Source organism: Engystomops pustulosus, chromosome 8 (assembly GCF_040894005.1).
Source record: "Engystomops pustulosus chromosome 8, aEngPut4.maternal, whole genome shotgun sequence".
Lineage (NCBI taxonomy): Eukaryota > Metazoa > Chordata > Amphibia > Anura > Leptodactylidae > Engystomops > Engystomops pustulosus.
In genome coordinates, this window is record NC_092418.1 from 9,486,605 (window position 1) to 9,504,466 (window position 17,862).

The window sequence follows — 17,862 nt, forward strand, 5'->3', positions numbered from 1 at the left end:
GGAAGCGACACATGCAGGATATCGGGGGCACGATCTTAGTGAATCGCGGCACAGGGCATTATACACGGACAATGCACTTACATGCACCAGGAAGAAGAAGGTGAACTCCTGGGACCTGAGCGGGGAAGAGACACATGCAGGATATCGGGCGCAGGATCTTAGTGACTCCCCGCACAGCGCATTATACACGGACAATGCACTTACATGCACCAGGAAGAAGAAGGTGAACTCCAGGGACCTGAGCGGGGAAGCGGCACATGCAGGATATCGGGGGCACGATCTTAGTGAATCGCGGCACAGCACATTCTACACGGACAATGCACTTACATGCACCAGGAAGAAGAAGGTGAACTCCAGGGACCTGAGCCGGGAAGCGACACATGCAGGATATCGGGGGCACGCACGATCTTAGTGAATCGCGGCACAGGGCATGATCGTCGGCCATGCACTTTCTGTGAACTCCTCCAGATGGGTAGGGAAATGTGCCCAATGTTTAAAGCATGTTTGGGACTTGAATACTGAGGTAAACTTACCATACACTGTAAAATTGATTTCCTTGAATACGATATTAGGAGTGTAGATGACTGTGCACCTGTAGATCCCAGCGTCGCTGATAGATGCATTGTAGAAGTATAAATTCGCGCTCTGCTCTGTAATGTCGCCTTCATCTATATACTTCTTTGTATGAATATCAAGACCCTTGTTGTCAAACTTCACAATGGACTTTCCCTGAAATTCCCACAGAATTGCCAGGTATTGAAGGTTTATAGGCGCCTTGTCCACGTTGAATTTACAAGCTATCACAGCTTTAGTTCCCAGTTCTGCTTTTTGAAAAAGTGGAGCATCAATTTGCAAGGCAGATCCAGAAGAAGTCACCACTGAAAGACAGTAAAACTTAGACTTAAAGGAAGCCTACCATGTGATGTGATGCAGTATGAAGCAAACAGTGGCGTAACTAGGAATGAGTGGGCCCCATAGCAAATTTTTGGCTGGGGCCCCCTCCAACCATAGGTCCTCAGTGTTACATGGGTTTCCACTATCTTTTTCTATAATGGAGGGTAATAACAGACACTGGCAGTAGATGAAGCTCTGCAGAAGGTTTCCTTATACCCCGTCTACTGTATTAATAGCTGTAATAATAATGCCGGTTGCTGCTCATGTTTTTCTGTTATAAGTAATGGTAACAGTTCTGGCGCTGGGGGAGGGGCTTCTATTTACTGCCGGTCCCTGTTATTCTCCATAATGGAAGAAGATATTGGAACCCTTTGATAGTGGTGAGAACCATCAGTATGGCCGCTCCCGCTCAGTACCAGTGTATGGGCCATGTGTCCTCATCGCCGATTAGTCAGGAGGTTTAACCCTTACACTGCTTGTCTGAGTAGCCATTAGCTGCAAGAAAGTAGGGTAAGAATTAAATCTCTGGACTTCTTGCTTCATTTTACTAAAGTCACTAAGAAGCAGGAACAGGAGCAGCAGAACCTTCCAATACATGCGCCACCTGCTGCAGAACCTTCCGATACACGAGCCTGCTGCTGCAGAACCTCCCGATACACAATCCAACTGCCACTTGCGGAACATTATTATACACAACTCAGACAGAATAATGTCACCTAAAGGGGCTGTTACTGCTTAGTCTGAACGTGCGCCACATTTATTACTGACTGTGCCACATTTATTACTGACTGCGCCACATTTATTACTGACTGTATCACATTTATTACTGACTGCACCACATTTATTACTGACTGCTCCACATTTATTACTGACTGCATCACATTTATTACTGACTGCATCACATTTATTACTGACTGTATCACATTTATTACTGACTGCATCATATTTATTACTGACTGCATCACATTTATTACTGACTGCATCACATTTATTACTGACTGCATCACATTTATTACTAACTGCATCACATTTATTACTGACTGCACCACATTTATTACTGACTGTATCACATTTATTACTGACTGCCCACATTTATTACTGACTGCATCACATTTATTACTGACTACATCACATTTATTACTGACTGCATCACATTTATTACTGACTGCACCACATTTATTACTGACTGCTCCACATTTATTACTGACTGCATCACATTTATTACTGACTGCTCCACATTTATTACTGACTGCATCACATTTATTACTGACTGCACCACATTTATTACTGACTGCTCCACATTTATTACTGACTGCATCACATTTATTACTGACTGCATCACATTTATTACTGACTGCTCCACATTTATTACTGACTGCATCACATTTATTACTGACTGCACCACATTTATTACCGACTACATCACATTTATTACTGACTGCACCACATTTATTACTGACTGCATCACATTTATTACTGACTGCGTCACATTTATTACTGACTGCATCACATTTATTACTGACTGCGTCACATTTATTACTGACTGCATCACATTTATTACTGACTGCATCACATTTATTACTGACTACATCACATTTATTACTGACTGTATCACATTTATTACTGACTGTACCACATTTATTACTGACTGCGTCACATTTATTACTGACTGCTCCACATTTATTACTGACTGCGCCACATTGATTACTGACTACATCACATTTATTACTGACTGCACCACATTTATTACCGACTGCGTCACATTTATTACTGACTACATCACATTTATTACCGACTGCATCACATTTATTACTGACTGCATCACATTTATTACTGACTGCACCACATTTATTACCGACTGCGTCACATTTATTACTGACTACATCACATTTATTACCGACTGCATCACATTTATTACTGACTGCATCACATTTATTACTGACTGCACCACATTTATTACCGACTGCATCACATTTATTACTGACTGCATCACATTTATTACTGACTACATCACATTTATTACTGACTGCTCCACATTTATTACTGACTGCATCACATTTATTACTGACTGCTCCACATTTATTACTGACTGCATCACATTTATCACTGACTGCGCCACATTTATTACTGACTACATCACATTTATTACTGACTGCTCCACATTTATTACTGACTGCATCACATTTATTACTGACTGCTCCACATTTATTACTGACTGCATCACATTTATTACTGACTACACCACATTTATTACTGACTGTACCACATTTATTACTGACTGTACCACATTTATTACTGACTGCTCCACATTTATTACTGACTGCGTCACATTTATTACCGACTGCGTCACATTTATTACCGACTACATCACATTTATTACTGACTGCATCACATTTATTACTGACTGCACCACATTTATTACCGACTGCACCACATTTATTACTGACTGCATCACATTTATTACTGACTGCTCCACATTTATTACTGACTGCATCACATTCATTACTGACTGCTCCACATTTATTACTGACTGCATCACATTTATTACTGACTGCACCACATTTATTACCGACTGCGTCACATTTATTACTGACTGCTCCACATTTATTACTGACTGCTCCACATTTATTACTGACTGCGTCACATTTATTACTGACTACATCACATTTATTACTGACTGCACCACATTTATTACTGACTGTATCACATTTATTACTGACTACATCACATTTATTACTGACTGCTCCACATTTATTACTGACTGCTCCACATTTATTACTGACTGCATCACATTTATTACTGACTGCACCACATTTATTACTGACTGCATCACATTTATTACTGACTGCATCACATTTATTACTGACTGCTTCACATTTATTACTGACTGCATCACATTTATTACTGACTGTATCACATTTATTACTGACTGTATCACATTTATTACTGACTACATCACATTTATTACTGACTGCTCCACATTTATTACTGACTGCACCACATTTATTACCGACTGCTCCACATTTATTACTGACTGCTCCACATTTATTACTGACTGCTCCACATTTATTACTGACTACATCACATTTATTACTGACTGCCACCACATTTATTACTGACTGCACCACATTTATTACTGACTGCTCCACATTTATTACTGACTACATCACATTTATTACTGACTGCTCCACATTTATTACTGACTGCACCACATTTATTACTGACTACATCACATTTATAACTGACTGCTCCACATTTATTACTGACTGCGTCACATTTATTACTGACTGCTCCACATTTATTACTGACTGCGTCACATTTATTACGGACTGCTCCACATTTATTACTGACTGCTCCACATTTATTACTGACTACATCACATTTATTACTGACTGCTCCACATTTATTACTGACTACATCACATTTATTACTGACTGCTCCACATTTATTACTGACTGCACCACATTTATTATTGACTACATCACATTTATTACTGACTGCTCCACATTTATTACTGACTGCATCACATTTATTACTGACTACATCACATTTATTACTGACTGCACCACATTTATTACTGACTGCACCACATTTATTACCGACTGCGCCACATTTATTACTGACTGCTCCACATTTATTACTGACTGCGTCACATTTATTACTGTCTACATCACATTTATTACTGACTACATCACATTTATTACTGACTGCATCACATTTATTACTGACTGCATCACATTTATTACTGACTACTCCACATTTATTACTGACTGCATCACATTTATTACTGACTGCACCACATTTATTACCGACTGCTCCACATTTATTACTGACTGCGTCACATTTATTACCGACTGCTCCACATTTATTACTGACTGTATCACATTTATTACTGACTGCACCACATTTATTACTGACTGCATCACATTTATTACTGACTGCTCCACATTTATTACTGACTGCTCCACATTTATTACTGACTGCGTCACATTTATTACTGACTGCTCCACATTTATTACTGACTGCTCCACATTTATTACTGACTACATCACATTTATTACTGACTGCTCCACATTTATTACTGACTACATCACATTTATTACTGACTGCTCCACATTTATTACTGACTGCACCACATTTATTATTGACTACATCACATTTATTACTGACTGCTCCACATTTATTACTGACTGCATCACATTTATTACTGACTACATCACATTTATTACTGACTGCACCACATTTATTACTGACTGCACCACATTTATTACCGACTGCTCCACATTTATTACTGACTGCTCCACATTTATTACTGACTGCGTCACATTTATTACTGTCTACATCACATTTATTACTGACTACATCACATTTATTACTGACTGCATCACATTTATTACTGACTGCATCACATTTATTACTGACTGCTCCACATTTATTACTGACTGCATCACATTTATTACTGACTGCACCACATTTATTACCGACTGCTCCACATTTATTACTGACTGCGTCACATTTATTACCGACTGCTCCACATTTATTACTGACTGTATCACATTTATTACTGACTGCACCACATTTATTACTGACTGCATCACATTTTTTACTGACTGCTCCACATTTATTACTGACTGCATCACATTTATTACTGACTACACCACATTTATTACTGACTGTACCACATTTATTACTGACTGTACCACATTTATTACTGACTGCTCCACATTTATTACTGACTGCGTCACATTTATTACCGACTGCGTCACATTTATTACTGACTGCATCACATTTATTACTGACTGCACCACATTTATTACCGACTGCACCACATTTATTACTGACTGCATCACATTTATTACTGACTGCTCCACATTTATTACTGACTGCATCACATTTATTACTGACTGCTCCACATTTATTACTGACTGCATCACATTTATTACTGACTGCACCACATTTATTACCGACTGCGTCACATTTATTACTGACTGCTCCACATTTATTACTGACTGCACCACATTTATTACTGACTGCTCCACATTTATTACTGACTACATCACATTTATTACTGACTGCTCCACATTTATTACTGACTGCACCACATTTATTACTGACTACATCACATTTATTACTGACTGCTCCACATTTATTACTGACTGCGTCACATTTATTACTGACTGCTCCACATTTATTACTGACTGCGTCACATTTATTACTGACTGCTCCACATTTATTACTGACTGCTCCACATTTATTACTGACTACATCACATTTATTACTGACTGCTCCACATTTATTACTGACTACATCACATTTATTACTGACTGCTCCACATTTATTACTGACTGCATCACATTTATTACTGACTGCACCACATTTATTATTGACTACATCACATTTATTACTGACTGCTCCACATTTATTACTGACTGCATCACATTTATTACTGACTACATCACATTTATTACTGACTGCACCACATTTATTACCGACTGCACCACATTTATTACCGACTGCTCCACATTTATTACTGACTGCTCCACATTTATTACTGACTGCGTCACATTTATTACTGTCTACATCACATTTATTACTGACTACATCACATTTATTACTGACTGCATCACATTTATTACTGACTGCATCACATTTATTACTGACTGCTCCACATTTATTACTGACTGCATCACATTTATTACTGACTGCACCACATTTATTACCGACTGCTCCACATTTATTACTGACTGCGTCACATTTATTACCGACTGCTCCACATTTATTACTGACTGTATCACATTTATTACTGACTGCACCACATTTATTACTGACTGCATCACATTTATTACTGACTGCTCCACATTTATTACTGACTGCATCACATTTATTACTGACTACACCACATTTATTACTGACTGTACCACATTTATTACTGACTGTACCACATTTATTACTGACTGCTCCACATTTATTACTGACTGCGTCACATTTATTACCGACTGCGTCACATTTATTACCGACTACATCACATTTATTACTGACTGCATCACATTTATTACTGACTGCACCACATTTATTACCGACTGCACCACATTTATTACTGACTGCATCACATTTATTACTGACTGCTCCACATTTATTACTGACTGCATCACATTTATTACTGACTGCTCCACATTTATTACTGACTGCATCACATTTATTACTGACTGCACCACATTTATTACCGACTGCGTCACATTTATTACTGACTGCTCCACATTTATTACTGACTGCGTCACATTTATTACTGACTACATCACATTTATTACTGACTGCACCACATTTATTACTGACTGTATCACATTTATTACTGACTACATCACATTTATTACTGACTGCTCCACATTTATTACTGACTGCTCCACATTTATTACTGACTGCATCACATTTATTACTGACTGCTCCATATTTATTACTGACTACATCACATTTATTACTGACTGCACCACATTTATTACTGACTGCTCCACATTTATTACTGACTACATCACATTTATTACTGACTGCTCCACATTTATTACTGACTGCACCACATTTATTACTGACTACATCACATTTATTACTGACTGCTCCACATTTATTACTGACTGCACCACATTTATTACTGACTACATCACATTTATTACTGACTGCTCCACATTTATTACTGACTGCACCACATTTATTACTGACTACATCACATTTATTACTGACTGCTCCACATTTATTACTGACTGCACCACATTTATTACTGACTGCATCACATTTATTACTGACTGCACCACATTTATTACTGACTGTATCACATTTATTACTGACTCCGTCACATTTATTACTGACTACATCACATTTATTACTGACTGCACCACATTTATTACTGACTGCGTCACATTTATTACTGACTACGTCACATTTATTACTGACTCCGTCACATTTATTACTGACTGCACCACATTTATTACTGACTACCACCACATTTATTACTGACTGTATCACATTTATTACTAACTGCGCCACATTTATTACCGACTGCACCACATTTATTACCGACTGCACCACATTTATTACCGACTGCTCCACATTTATTACTGACTGCTCCACATTTATTACTGACTGCTCCACATTTATTGCTGACTGCGTCACATTTATTACTGACTACATCACATTTATTACTGACTGCATCACATTTATTACTGACTGCATCACATTTATTACTGACTGCTCCACATTTATTACTGACTGCATCACATTTATTACTGACTGCACCACATTTATTACTGACTGCTCCACATTTATTACTGACTGCGTCACATTTATTACTGACTACATCACATTTATTACTGACTGCACCACATTTATTACTGACTGTATCACATTTATTACTGACTACATCACATTTATTACTGACTGCTCCACATTTATTACTGACTGCTCCACATTTATTACTGACTGCATCACATTTATTACTGACTGCTCCACATTTATTACTGACTACATCACATTTATTACTGACTGCCACCACATTTATTACTGACTGCACCACATTTATTACTGACTGCTCCACATTTATTACTGACTACATCACATTTATTACTGACTGCTCCACATTTATTACTGACTGCACCACATTTATTACTGACTACATCACATTTATTACTGACTGCTCCACATTTATTACTGACTGCTCCACATTTATTACTGACTGCATCACATTTATTACTGACTGCTCCACATTTATTACTGACTACATCACATTTATTACTGACTGCCACCACATTTATTACTGACTGCACCACATTTATTACTGACTGCTCCACATTTATTACTGACTACATCACATTTATTACTGACTGCTCCACATTTATTACTGACTGCACCACATTTATTACTGACTACATCACATTTATTACTGACTGCTCCACATTTATTACTGACTGCACCACATTTATTACTGACTACATCACATTTATTACTGACTGCTCCACATTTATTACTGACTGCACCACATTTATTACTGACTACATCACATTTATTACTGACTGCTCCACATTTATTACTGACTGCATCACATTTATTACTGACTGCACCACATTTATTACCGACTGCTCCACATTTATTACTGACTGCGTCACATTTATTACCGACTGCTCCACATTTATTACTGACTGTATCACATTTATTACTGACTGCACCACATTTATTACTGACTGCTCCACATTTATTACTGACTGTATCACATTTATTACTGACTGCATCACATTTATTACTGACTGCATCACATTTATTACTACATTTATTACTGAATACCACCACATTTATTACTGACTACATCACATTTATTACTGACTGCACCACATTTATTACCGACTGCATCACATTTATTACTGACTGTATCACATTTATTACTAACTGCGTCACATTTATTACTGACTGTGTCACATTTATTACTGACTGTATCACATTTATTACTGACCGCATCACATTTATTACTGACTGTATCACATTTATTACTGACTGCGTCACATTTATTACTGACTGCACCACATTTATTACTGACTACCACCACATTTATTACTTACTGTATCACATTTATTACTAACTGCGCCACATTTATTACTGACTGCATCACATTTATTACCGACTACCACCACATTTATTACTTACTGTATCACATTTATTACTAACTGCGCCACATTTATTACTGACTGCACCACATTTATTACCGACTGCTCCACATTTATTACTGACTGCTCCACATTTATTACTGACTGCTCCACATTTATTACTGACTGCGTCACATTTATTACTGACTACATCACATTTATTACTGACTGCATCACATTTATTACTGACTGCATCACATTTATTACTGACTGCTCCACATTTATTACTGACTGCTCCACATTTATTACTGACTGCTCCACATTTATTACTGACTACATCACATTTATTACTGACTGCTCCACATTTATTACTGACTACATCACATTTATTACTGACTGCACCACATTTATTACTGACTGTATCACATTTATTACTGACTACATCACATTTATTACTGACTGCTCCACATTTATTACTGACTGCTCCACATTTATTACTGACTGCATCACATTTATTACTGACTGCTCCACATTTATTACTGACTACATCACATTTATTACTGACTGCCACCACATTTATTACTGACTGCACCACATTTATTACTGACTGCTCCACATTTATTACTGACTACATCACATTTATTACTGACTGCTCCACATTTATTACTGACTGCACCACATTTATTACTGACTACATCACATTTATTACTGACTGCTCCACATTTATTACTGACTGCTCCACATTTATTACTGACTGCATCACATTTATTACTGACTGCTCCACATTTATTACTGACTACATCACATTTATTACTGACTGCCACCACATTTATTACTGACTGCACCACATTTATTACTGACTGCTCCACATTTATTACTGACTACATCACATTTATTACTGACTGCTCCACATTTATTACTGACTGCACCACATTTATTACTGACTACATCACATTTATTACTGACTGCTCCACATTTATTACTGACTGCACCACATTTATTACTGACTACATCACATTTATTACTGACTGCTCCACATTTATTACTGACTGCACCACATTTATTACTGACTACATCACATTTATTACTGACTGCTCCACATTTATTACTGACTGCATCACATTTATTACTGACTGCACCACATTTATTACCGACTGCTCCACATTTATTACTGACTGCGTCACATTTATTACCGACTGCTCCACATTTATTACTGACTGTATCACATTTATTACTGACTGCACCACATTTATTACTGACTGCTCCACATTTATTACTGACTGTATCACATTTATTACTGACTGCATCACATTTATTACTGACTGCATCACATTTATTACTACATTTATTACTGACTACATCACATTTATTACTGACTGCACCACATTTATTACCGACTGCATCACATTTATTACTGACTGTATCACATTTATTACTAACTGCGTCACATTTATTACTGACTGTGTCACATTTATTACTGACTGCATCACATTTATTACTGACTGCTCCACATTTATTACTGACTGTATCACATTTATTACTGACCGCATCACATTTATTACTGACTGTATCACATTTATTACTGACTGCGTCACATTTATTACTGACTGCTCCACATTTATTACTGACTGTGTCACATTTATTACTGACTGTATCACATTTATTACTGACCGCATCACATTTATTACTGACTGTATCACATTTATTACTGACTGCGTCACATTTATTACTGACTGTATCACATTTATTACTAACTGCGTCACATTTATTATTGACTGTATCACATTTATTACTGACTGCTCCACATTTATTACTGACTGTATCACATTTATTACTGACCGCATCACATTTATTACTGACTGTATCACATTTATTACTGACTGCGTCACATTTATTACTGACTGCTCCACATTTATTACTGACTGTGTCACATTTATTACTGACTGTATCACATTTATTACTGACCGCATCACATTTATTACTGACTGTATCACATTTATTACTGACTGCGTCACATTTATTACTGACTGTATCACATTTATTACTAACTGCGTCACATTTATTATTGACTGTATCACATTTATTACTGACTGCTCCACATTTATTACTGACTGCTCCACAACAGCTGCTGCAGAACATCATATTACTGTAGAATTTCAGTGGTGGGGGAAGATATGAGGGGATGATGCAGAGGGGGTCTGTAAGGGACACTCAGGAGCTTCTTAGCTGCTCCTGCACACAGGACACTAAGGGGTTAAGGCAGAGTGTGAGGAGATCCTGGGGGAAGGGAGGACTTATCTCTGGATGATTCCTGGCTGCTATGGAGGAGGCTGCTGTGGCTGCTGCTGCTTCTTCAGGTGCTGACATCTCTCAAGTTGAGTCTCCCGCGCTGCTGACATGCAGAGCAGGGATTGGCTGCAGGCAGTCTCCTCCCCTCCCTCTCTCCCTTCTGATAGCAGGATCCTCCGTGCAGGCTACACGGAGCAGAAGGCTGGTGCCCGCCCCTAAATCCAGCCCTGTATCTCAGTACCGGAGCGCTGCCCATTACAGGGGCGTAACTACAGCCAAGAGGAGCCCGGGACACACAGCCGAGTACGGGCCCATGACCCTGCCGGGCCCCGTAGCAACTGCTACGTCTGCTACGGCTGTAGTTACGCCCCTGGAAGCAAACCTACCTTGAGAATGCTGTAGCTACACTCATGCAGGATCATATCTTGGTTAATCCCTGAGCTGAATGGTATTGCTGAAAAAACAATTATAACATTCAGGACCTTGGGAAAGCTGGGTCAGGCTGGCAGTCTACAGAAACACATTACACACAGAGCTTGTCATTACACATGGAGCTTAGTCAAGACATGACTAATCAACATGAGCTGGATCACTCATACACAGCAGCTGGTGGATGGTGCAGCAACTGATTATTCTGCCTTCAGGAACATCCCAGGGATTACATCATCCTCTCCTGCAGTGAATAACTAATGTGCTAGAAGAAGCTGCTGAGGCAGCCATAGAAGCTGCAGAGCTTCATTATCATCATTTTATAATTGTTTTATCAGCAAAACCACTCTGGGACTAACCAAGATATGTTTCTGAATCAGTGTAGCTACAGCATTCTCAAGGTATGTTTGGTTCATCATGCATCAAATCAAATGGTAGATTTCCTTTAATACATCCATATACAAGGAGAAGGGAAGCGTCAGTATGAATCATATGTAAAGACACAGCTCACAGAATAAGTTGCCCTGCATGACTGTCATGAGAAGAAGTTTGGAAAGTGTGGATGCTGTAACTCCATCTATGGGACAGATGAAGGTATAACTACTGTAGAAGAAACACATCAATACATCAAATCTTTTCTTCAAATATCCATCAATACAAAAATAGACAATCCACTCCAAAAGAATCATGTCGACTATAACCAATCCCCCCCACTCCCACCCCCCAAACCCAAAAATCCCACCCCACAAGAGAGGAGGAGAGAGAGAAAAAAAAAACCTCATAACTCTTGGAATTCAGCCTGTCCAACCATCCATAACTTTCTCCATTTTTCCAGATACTTGTTACGTTTGCCCATTATCATTTCTCTTCGATAAGATAGGTCTCCTCCAGTCTCATCATGAATAGCCAGTCGGGGGAATAATATAGCTGGTGCACAAAATTAAATTGCAAAAAAGAGAGAAAGCCACAGCACCCAACACGCCGAAAAAAGGTTAAACCCCCATTCACACAGGCACAGAAAAAACTGCAACGTCTCGATTCACCATGAATCTTTGCCAAGCATGAATGGGGGTTGAACCTTTTTTCGTTGTGTGGTGTGCTGTGGCCTTCTCTCTTTTTTGTCTTGGACTGTGGATGCTGCACACTGGGACCCTGGGCTGCGTGCATCAAGCAAACAGCTTTTGGTGAATGCATTGGTTGCGGTCTTTTTTTGGACAAAATTAAATTGCACCATTCGGTGGTTCCAAGATAGAGAAGACAACTCTACACCCAGTTCCTGCCATTTTTGGTGAATCCCAGAATTATCTGTCTATATAGAAAAGAACCTTGTTACATACTAAATTGCTAATCAAAAATTCTGTACCGGAATCTGTATGAAAAGGGAACCAAGGTGAGTCAAATCCCCTAAAAAGAGTTATAAACTCTTCAAAATCACATAAGTGAAAGTTTCTAAGTATCTGTGAAAAAATCTTGCCCCTTTTTGAGTCCAATACCCACTATCCGGAATGGATCTAAATTCCCTAAAGTGTAAATTATCCCAAATCGGTGTAAACCAAAAAATCCCCCGAATACTCATTATTTTCTTATATGAATCCCGACATCTATCTAACAGCCCTGCCTTGTGAATACTTCTATATTGATTACGGTTAACTCCCCAGTCTCCGAAAGAGAAAACATAGAATCCCTGTTACCCTGGCTAAGGGCAATAAGTTATCAAAGGCACTACAATTCCTTCTGGTGGCTAAAAAGGCCATCTGCGCGGCAAGAAAGTATCCAGAAAGGTATGGGAACCCTAAGCCCCCTGCTTCCGGAAGGCAGCACATGGAGGGCATACTAATCCTTGCACACCTCTTTCCCCAAATCAGATCACCTCCAATATTCTGAACAATTTATGAGGAAGCCAAGTCGGGGACACAGACAATGGATATAAAAGTTGAGGGAGTAATATCATCTTGACGATCCCTACTCTGTCTGATCTAGAGAGGGGTATCTTCAGCCAACCCGCAATGTTCTTTCTGATCCTACCAATAAGAGGAACTATATTTAAATATGGCAAATTGCCCCGGATCTGCTTATATTCCTATCCCTAAGTATTTGTAAGAGTCAACTTTTTTAATAACCAGAATTTCTGAACCCATCCCCTGTCCATCATCATCAAGGGGGAGCAACATAGATGTTTCCCAGTTAATCCTTAACCAGAAGAAAAATCCAAAGCCAAAAAACCAAGCCAAAAAATCCAAAGCCATTTATCAAGCTAATTACATCCGCTATAATTTTACCTGTATCCTGAATTGTCAACAGGATATCATCTGTGTACAGGGATATCTTATCCCTCTATCCCCCGCTCCCCCATGTCTCTTGAATCGTTATCGCCAAAGGCTCCACAAATAAGGCGTCGAGGAGGGGGAGAGGAGTACCCCTCAGCAGAAGAAAAGGTTCTGAGTATAGACCATTTACGCATATCTGCGCTATAGGGGAGCTATACATAGTCCTTACCCATCTAATGAACATATTACCAAGCCCAAATCTCCCCAGAACATCCCAAAGATAGCGCCACTCCACCCTATCAAACGCTTTCACTGCATCTAGAGACAGGATGGAGCGGCCCCTCCCCTTTCCAAGCTGAATATCCGAAAATATCCTGTGGAGAATGAGACTTGTCCTCCTAGCAGGGATAAAACCATTCTGGTCCGGGTGTACAATGGCGGAGGTCATCTTTTCTAGCCTTGCCGAGAGAATTTTAGCTAAGATCTTTATATCGGTATTTAACAAAGAGTTGGGTCTATATGACCCCATCTCTATTTCTTTTTTCCCTTTTTCAGAATACACAGAAATGGGAAAGAATCTAAGTATTGATTTCACTGGGTGTCCGTCCGCCTCTGATTTGTAAAGAGGTTGATAAAAGTCCTAAAACCATCTAGGATTTCCCCCTGTATATTTCGATTTTGGCCTGTATTTTTTTTTGTTGTTGAGCCTTTTCCCTCATATCGGTGTTATAGGCAGTTCTTGTCCTATGAAACTATCCCTATGCGATTCCGTAGGTATGGCTGCCCATTTCTCCTGTCTAAGCTCGAGATCCTTCTTAAGTTTTGTGTCCTTTTTTTCCCCCAATATATTTCTGAGAAAAAAATACCCCGTAGATAGGCTTTTAACGAGTCCCATACCAGCTCCAGATTACAACTTCCGATAATATGTTCCCATTCAACTCCTGAATTAAGCTTGATATCTTTTCCGCATTCTAGAATTGAGAGCCAATGAGGGTTTAATCTGTGGTCTGTGGACTGTGGTCCGAGACTAGTATGGACATCTTTGAAATATATGGTATAAATCATCATTAGCTAAACATAAATGAATCCTAGACAACATATGACAGTATGACTGAATACGCCATACATCACAAAAAGTTCTGCAACCTAGGGTGCCCCTGCTTGTTTGGGCCCGGGAACCTCTCAAGTTTCGTCTATCCAAAAAAAGGGTCCAAAACTGCATTGAAATCACCTAAAATCAATAACGGAGTGTTGACCCTATCAGAAACAAACTGGATCAGTGAATTCAAAACTTTAAAGGGAAAATGGTGGAGGAGCATAAATAAACGCAAGGATACACGGGACTCTGTGTAACAGACAGGACAAAAAGATGAATCGACCCCACCCCCTTTGTCGAACCAATGGGTGAAATTTTTAATATCCACCTAATTATGGATGTGCACCGAGACTCCATTGGAGAATGCGGACCCGCATACATGTGATGCAAAAGATGCCCATTTCCTGTCCAGCCAATAGGTGGTCTCCGGCGTAAGATGTGTCTCAACCAGGCAGATAATACCTGGAAGGTGACGAGCGCTGATGTTGGTCACTATGCATCGTTTCTGAAAGCCTCCTCTTAGTCCACCTCAAGTCATTTTATCTCTAAGAAGTGTCTGTGACTTAGACAGTCCCCCCCAATTCCTTCTTCAAACTCTTGCTATCCCCCTCCAGAACCCTAACCTGGATTGCCACATTAGAGACTTTGTCCCTGGTTTTGGACAAATCTTCCCTTAAGAGGAGAGAGAGAAGAAACCTGTTTATCCTTCCCCTCAACTCTCACCCCAGTCTTCTGTACAGTCGCCAAAATCTCTACCCATATTGGGTTGGGAGGCTCCTCTTCCCTCTCTCCCCCATGAACTGCTATATCAGTAGAATCCGAGGAAACAGCACTGGATATTGGGTACTGTTATCTAATTTACCAGAAGGATTCATTTTACTTCCACCGCGCTCCTTCCCTTCCTTAGGAGACCGTCCCCAAGACTTACGGCATTTCTTGGAGGCATTTTCATACAGAGAAAATGTCACAAGACCCCCAAATGAATAATAGAGAAAGAGAGATACACAGTAATAATGCAATAATTGCCCGATATTAACAAACTTAGTATTAGTTTACTGGGGTAACATAAGAGGAGGCCGCCTCGCATTATACCCCCCAACAGGGCAAAAGTGACTCCACACAGCACTATAGAGATGTCATTTCAGAAGTGTTAGTACATAACAATAGGACTAAAGGCTGGGTGCCAGAAAAAAGAGGGGGAAAGTCCTCCAGTTGAATTACAGAGATGTGTCCGAAAAGTCAGTAGCAGCCAGATGTTAGTGAAATTAGTGAGAGAGAAAAAGAAGAGACCTCCAAGCATTAGGCCCCCCAATGGAGCCAAGAAAATCTGCGACACAGAGGTAACTTAAGTCTTGATCGGGTCAACGCAGTGAAGCCCTTCTTGCAGGAGGATGGGTCCTCAATGCGACCACAGGTAGGTACATCCACGGGCTGGGAACATGCTGACTTGATTTCGTGGAAGCGGCTTACAGCTGAGGTCGTCAATTGTAGCAGCCTGGGCAGCGAACACCACACATGTTCCGACAAAGCACCAAGCGCATGCTCTATCACTGCGTCAGCAGCCCGGTCAGCGGAGCAGCGCTCCCTTCTTTTCTGACATCCAGAAGGCATACCGGGGTCCAATCATCAAGCGCCGGGCACCACAGTCAGGTAGCTGAAGAACGAGGAAGGCCCCTTGACTAGCCAGGCCAGCAGCGGCCTCACATGCTCACGTCATCCCGATCCAACGTCATGTGACAATTTTCATCTCAACATTTTTTAAATCCAATTGTCGTATAGACCAAAAAAAGTTCTGTCAAAACGTGAACGCTTCGTTAACACATGTGTTAACATCGCGTTCACACTGGGGGTCATTTACTAAGGGCCCGATTCGCGTTTTCCCGACGTGTTACCCGAATATTTCCGATTTGCGCCGCTTGTACATGAATTGCCCCGGGTTTTTGGCGCACGCGATCGGATTGTGGCGCATCAGCACCGGCATGCGCGCGACAGAAATGGGGGGGGCGTGGCCGAACGAAAACCCGACGTATTCGGAAAAACCGCCGCATTTAAAAACCGAAAATGTGTCGCTTGGGGAGCGCTCACCTTCACCTTCTATGGGATGGTGCATTCCGGGGCGTTAAGATTATTTTCGGCGCTGCAGCGCCACCTGGTGGACGGCGGAGGAACTACCATCTTAAATCCCAGCCGGACCCGAATCCTGTGCAGAGAACGCGCCGCTGGATCGCGAATGGGCCGGGTAAGTAAATGTGCCCCACTGTGTTTT

General features: G+C 40.0%; 1 protein-coding gene across 1 annotated transcript in view; it reads right to left on the reverse strand.

Annotated features, from left to right (window-relative positions):
* LOC140075741 (uncharacterized) overlaps positions 1–17,862 on the reverse strand; it is a 73,107-nt gene that overhangs the window by 50,428 nt on the left and 4,817 nt on the right. The window contains exon 2 of the mRNA XM_072122011.1: positions 534–878. Within this exon, the coding sequence (XP_071978112.1) occupies positions 534–878 (345 nt within the window). The remainder of the gene's footprint in view (positions 1–533; positions 879–17,862) is intronic.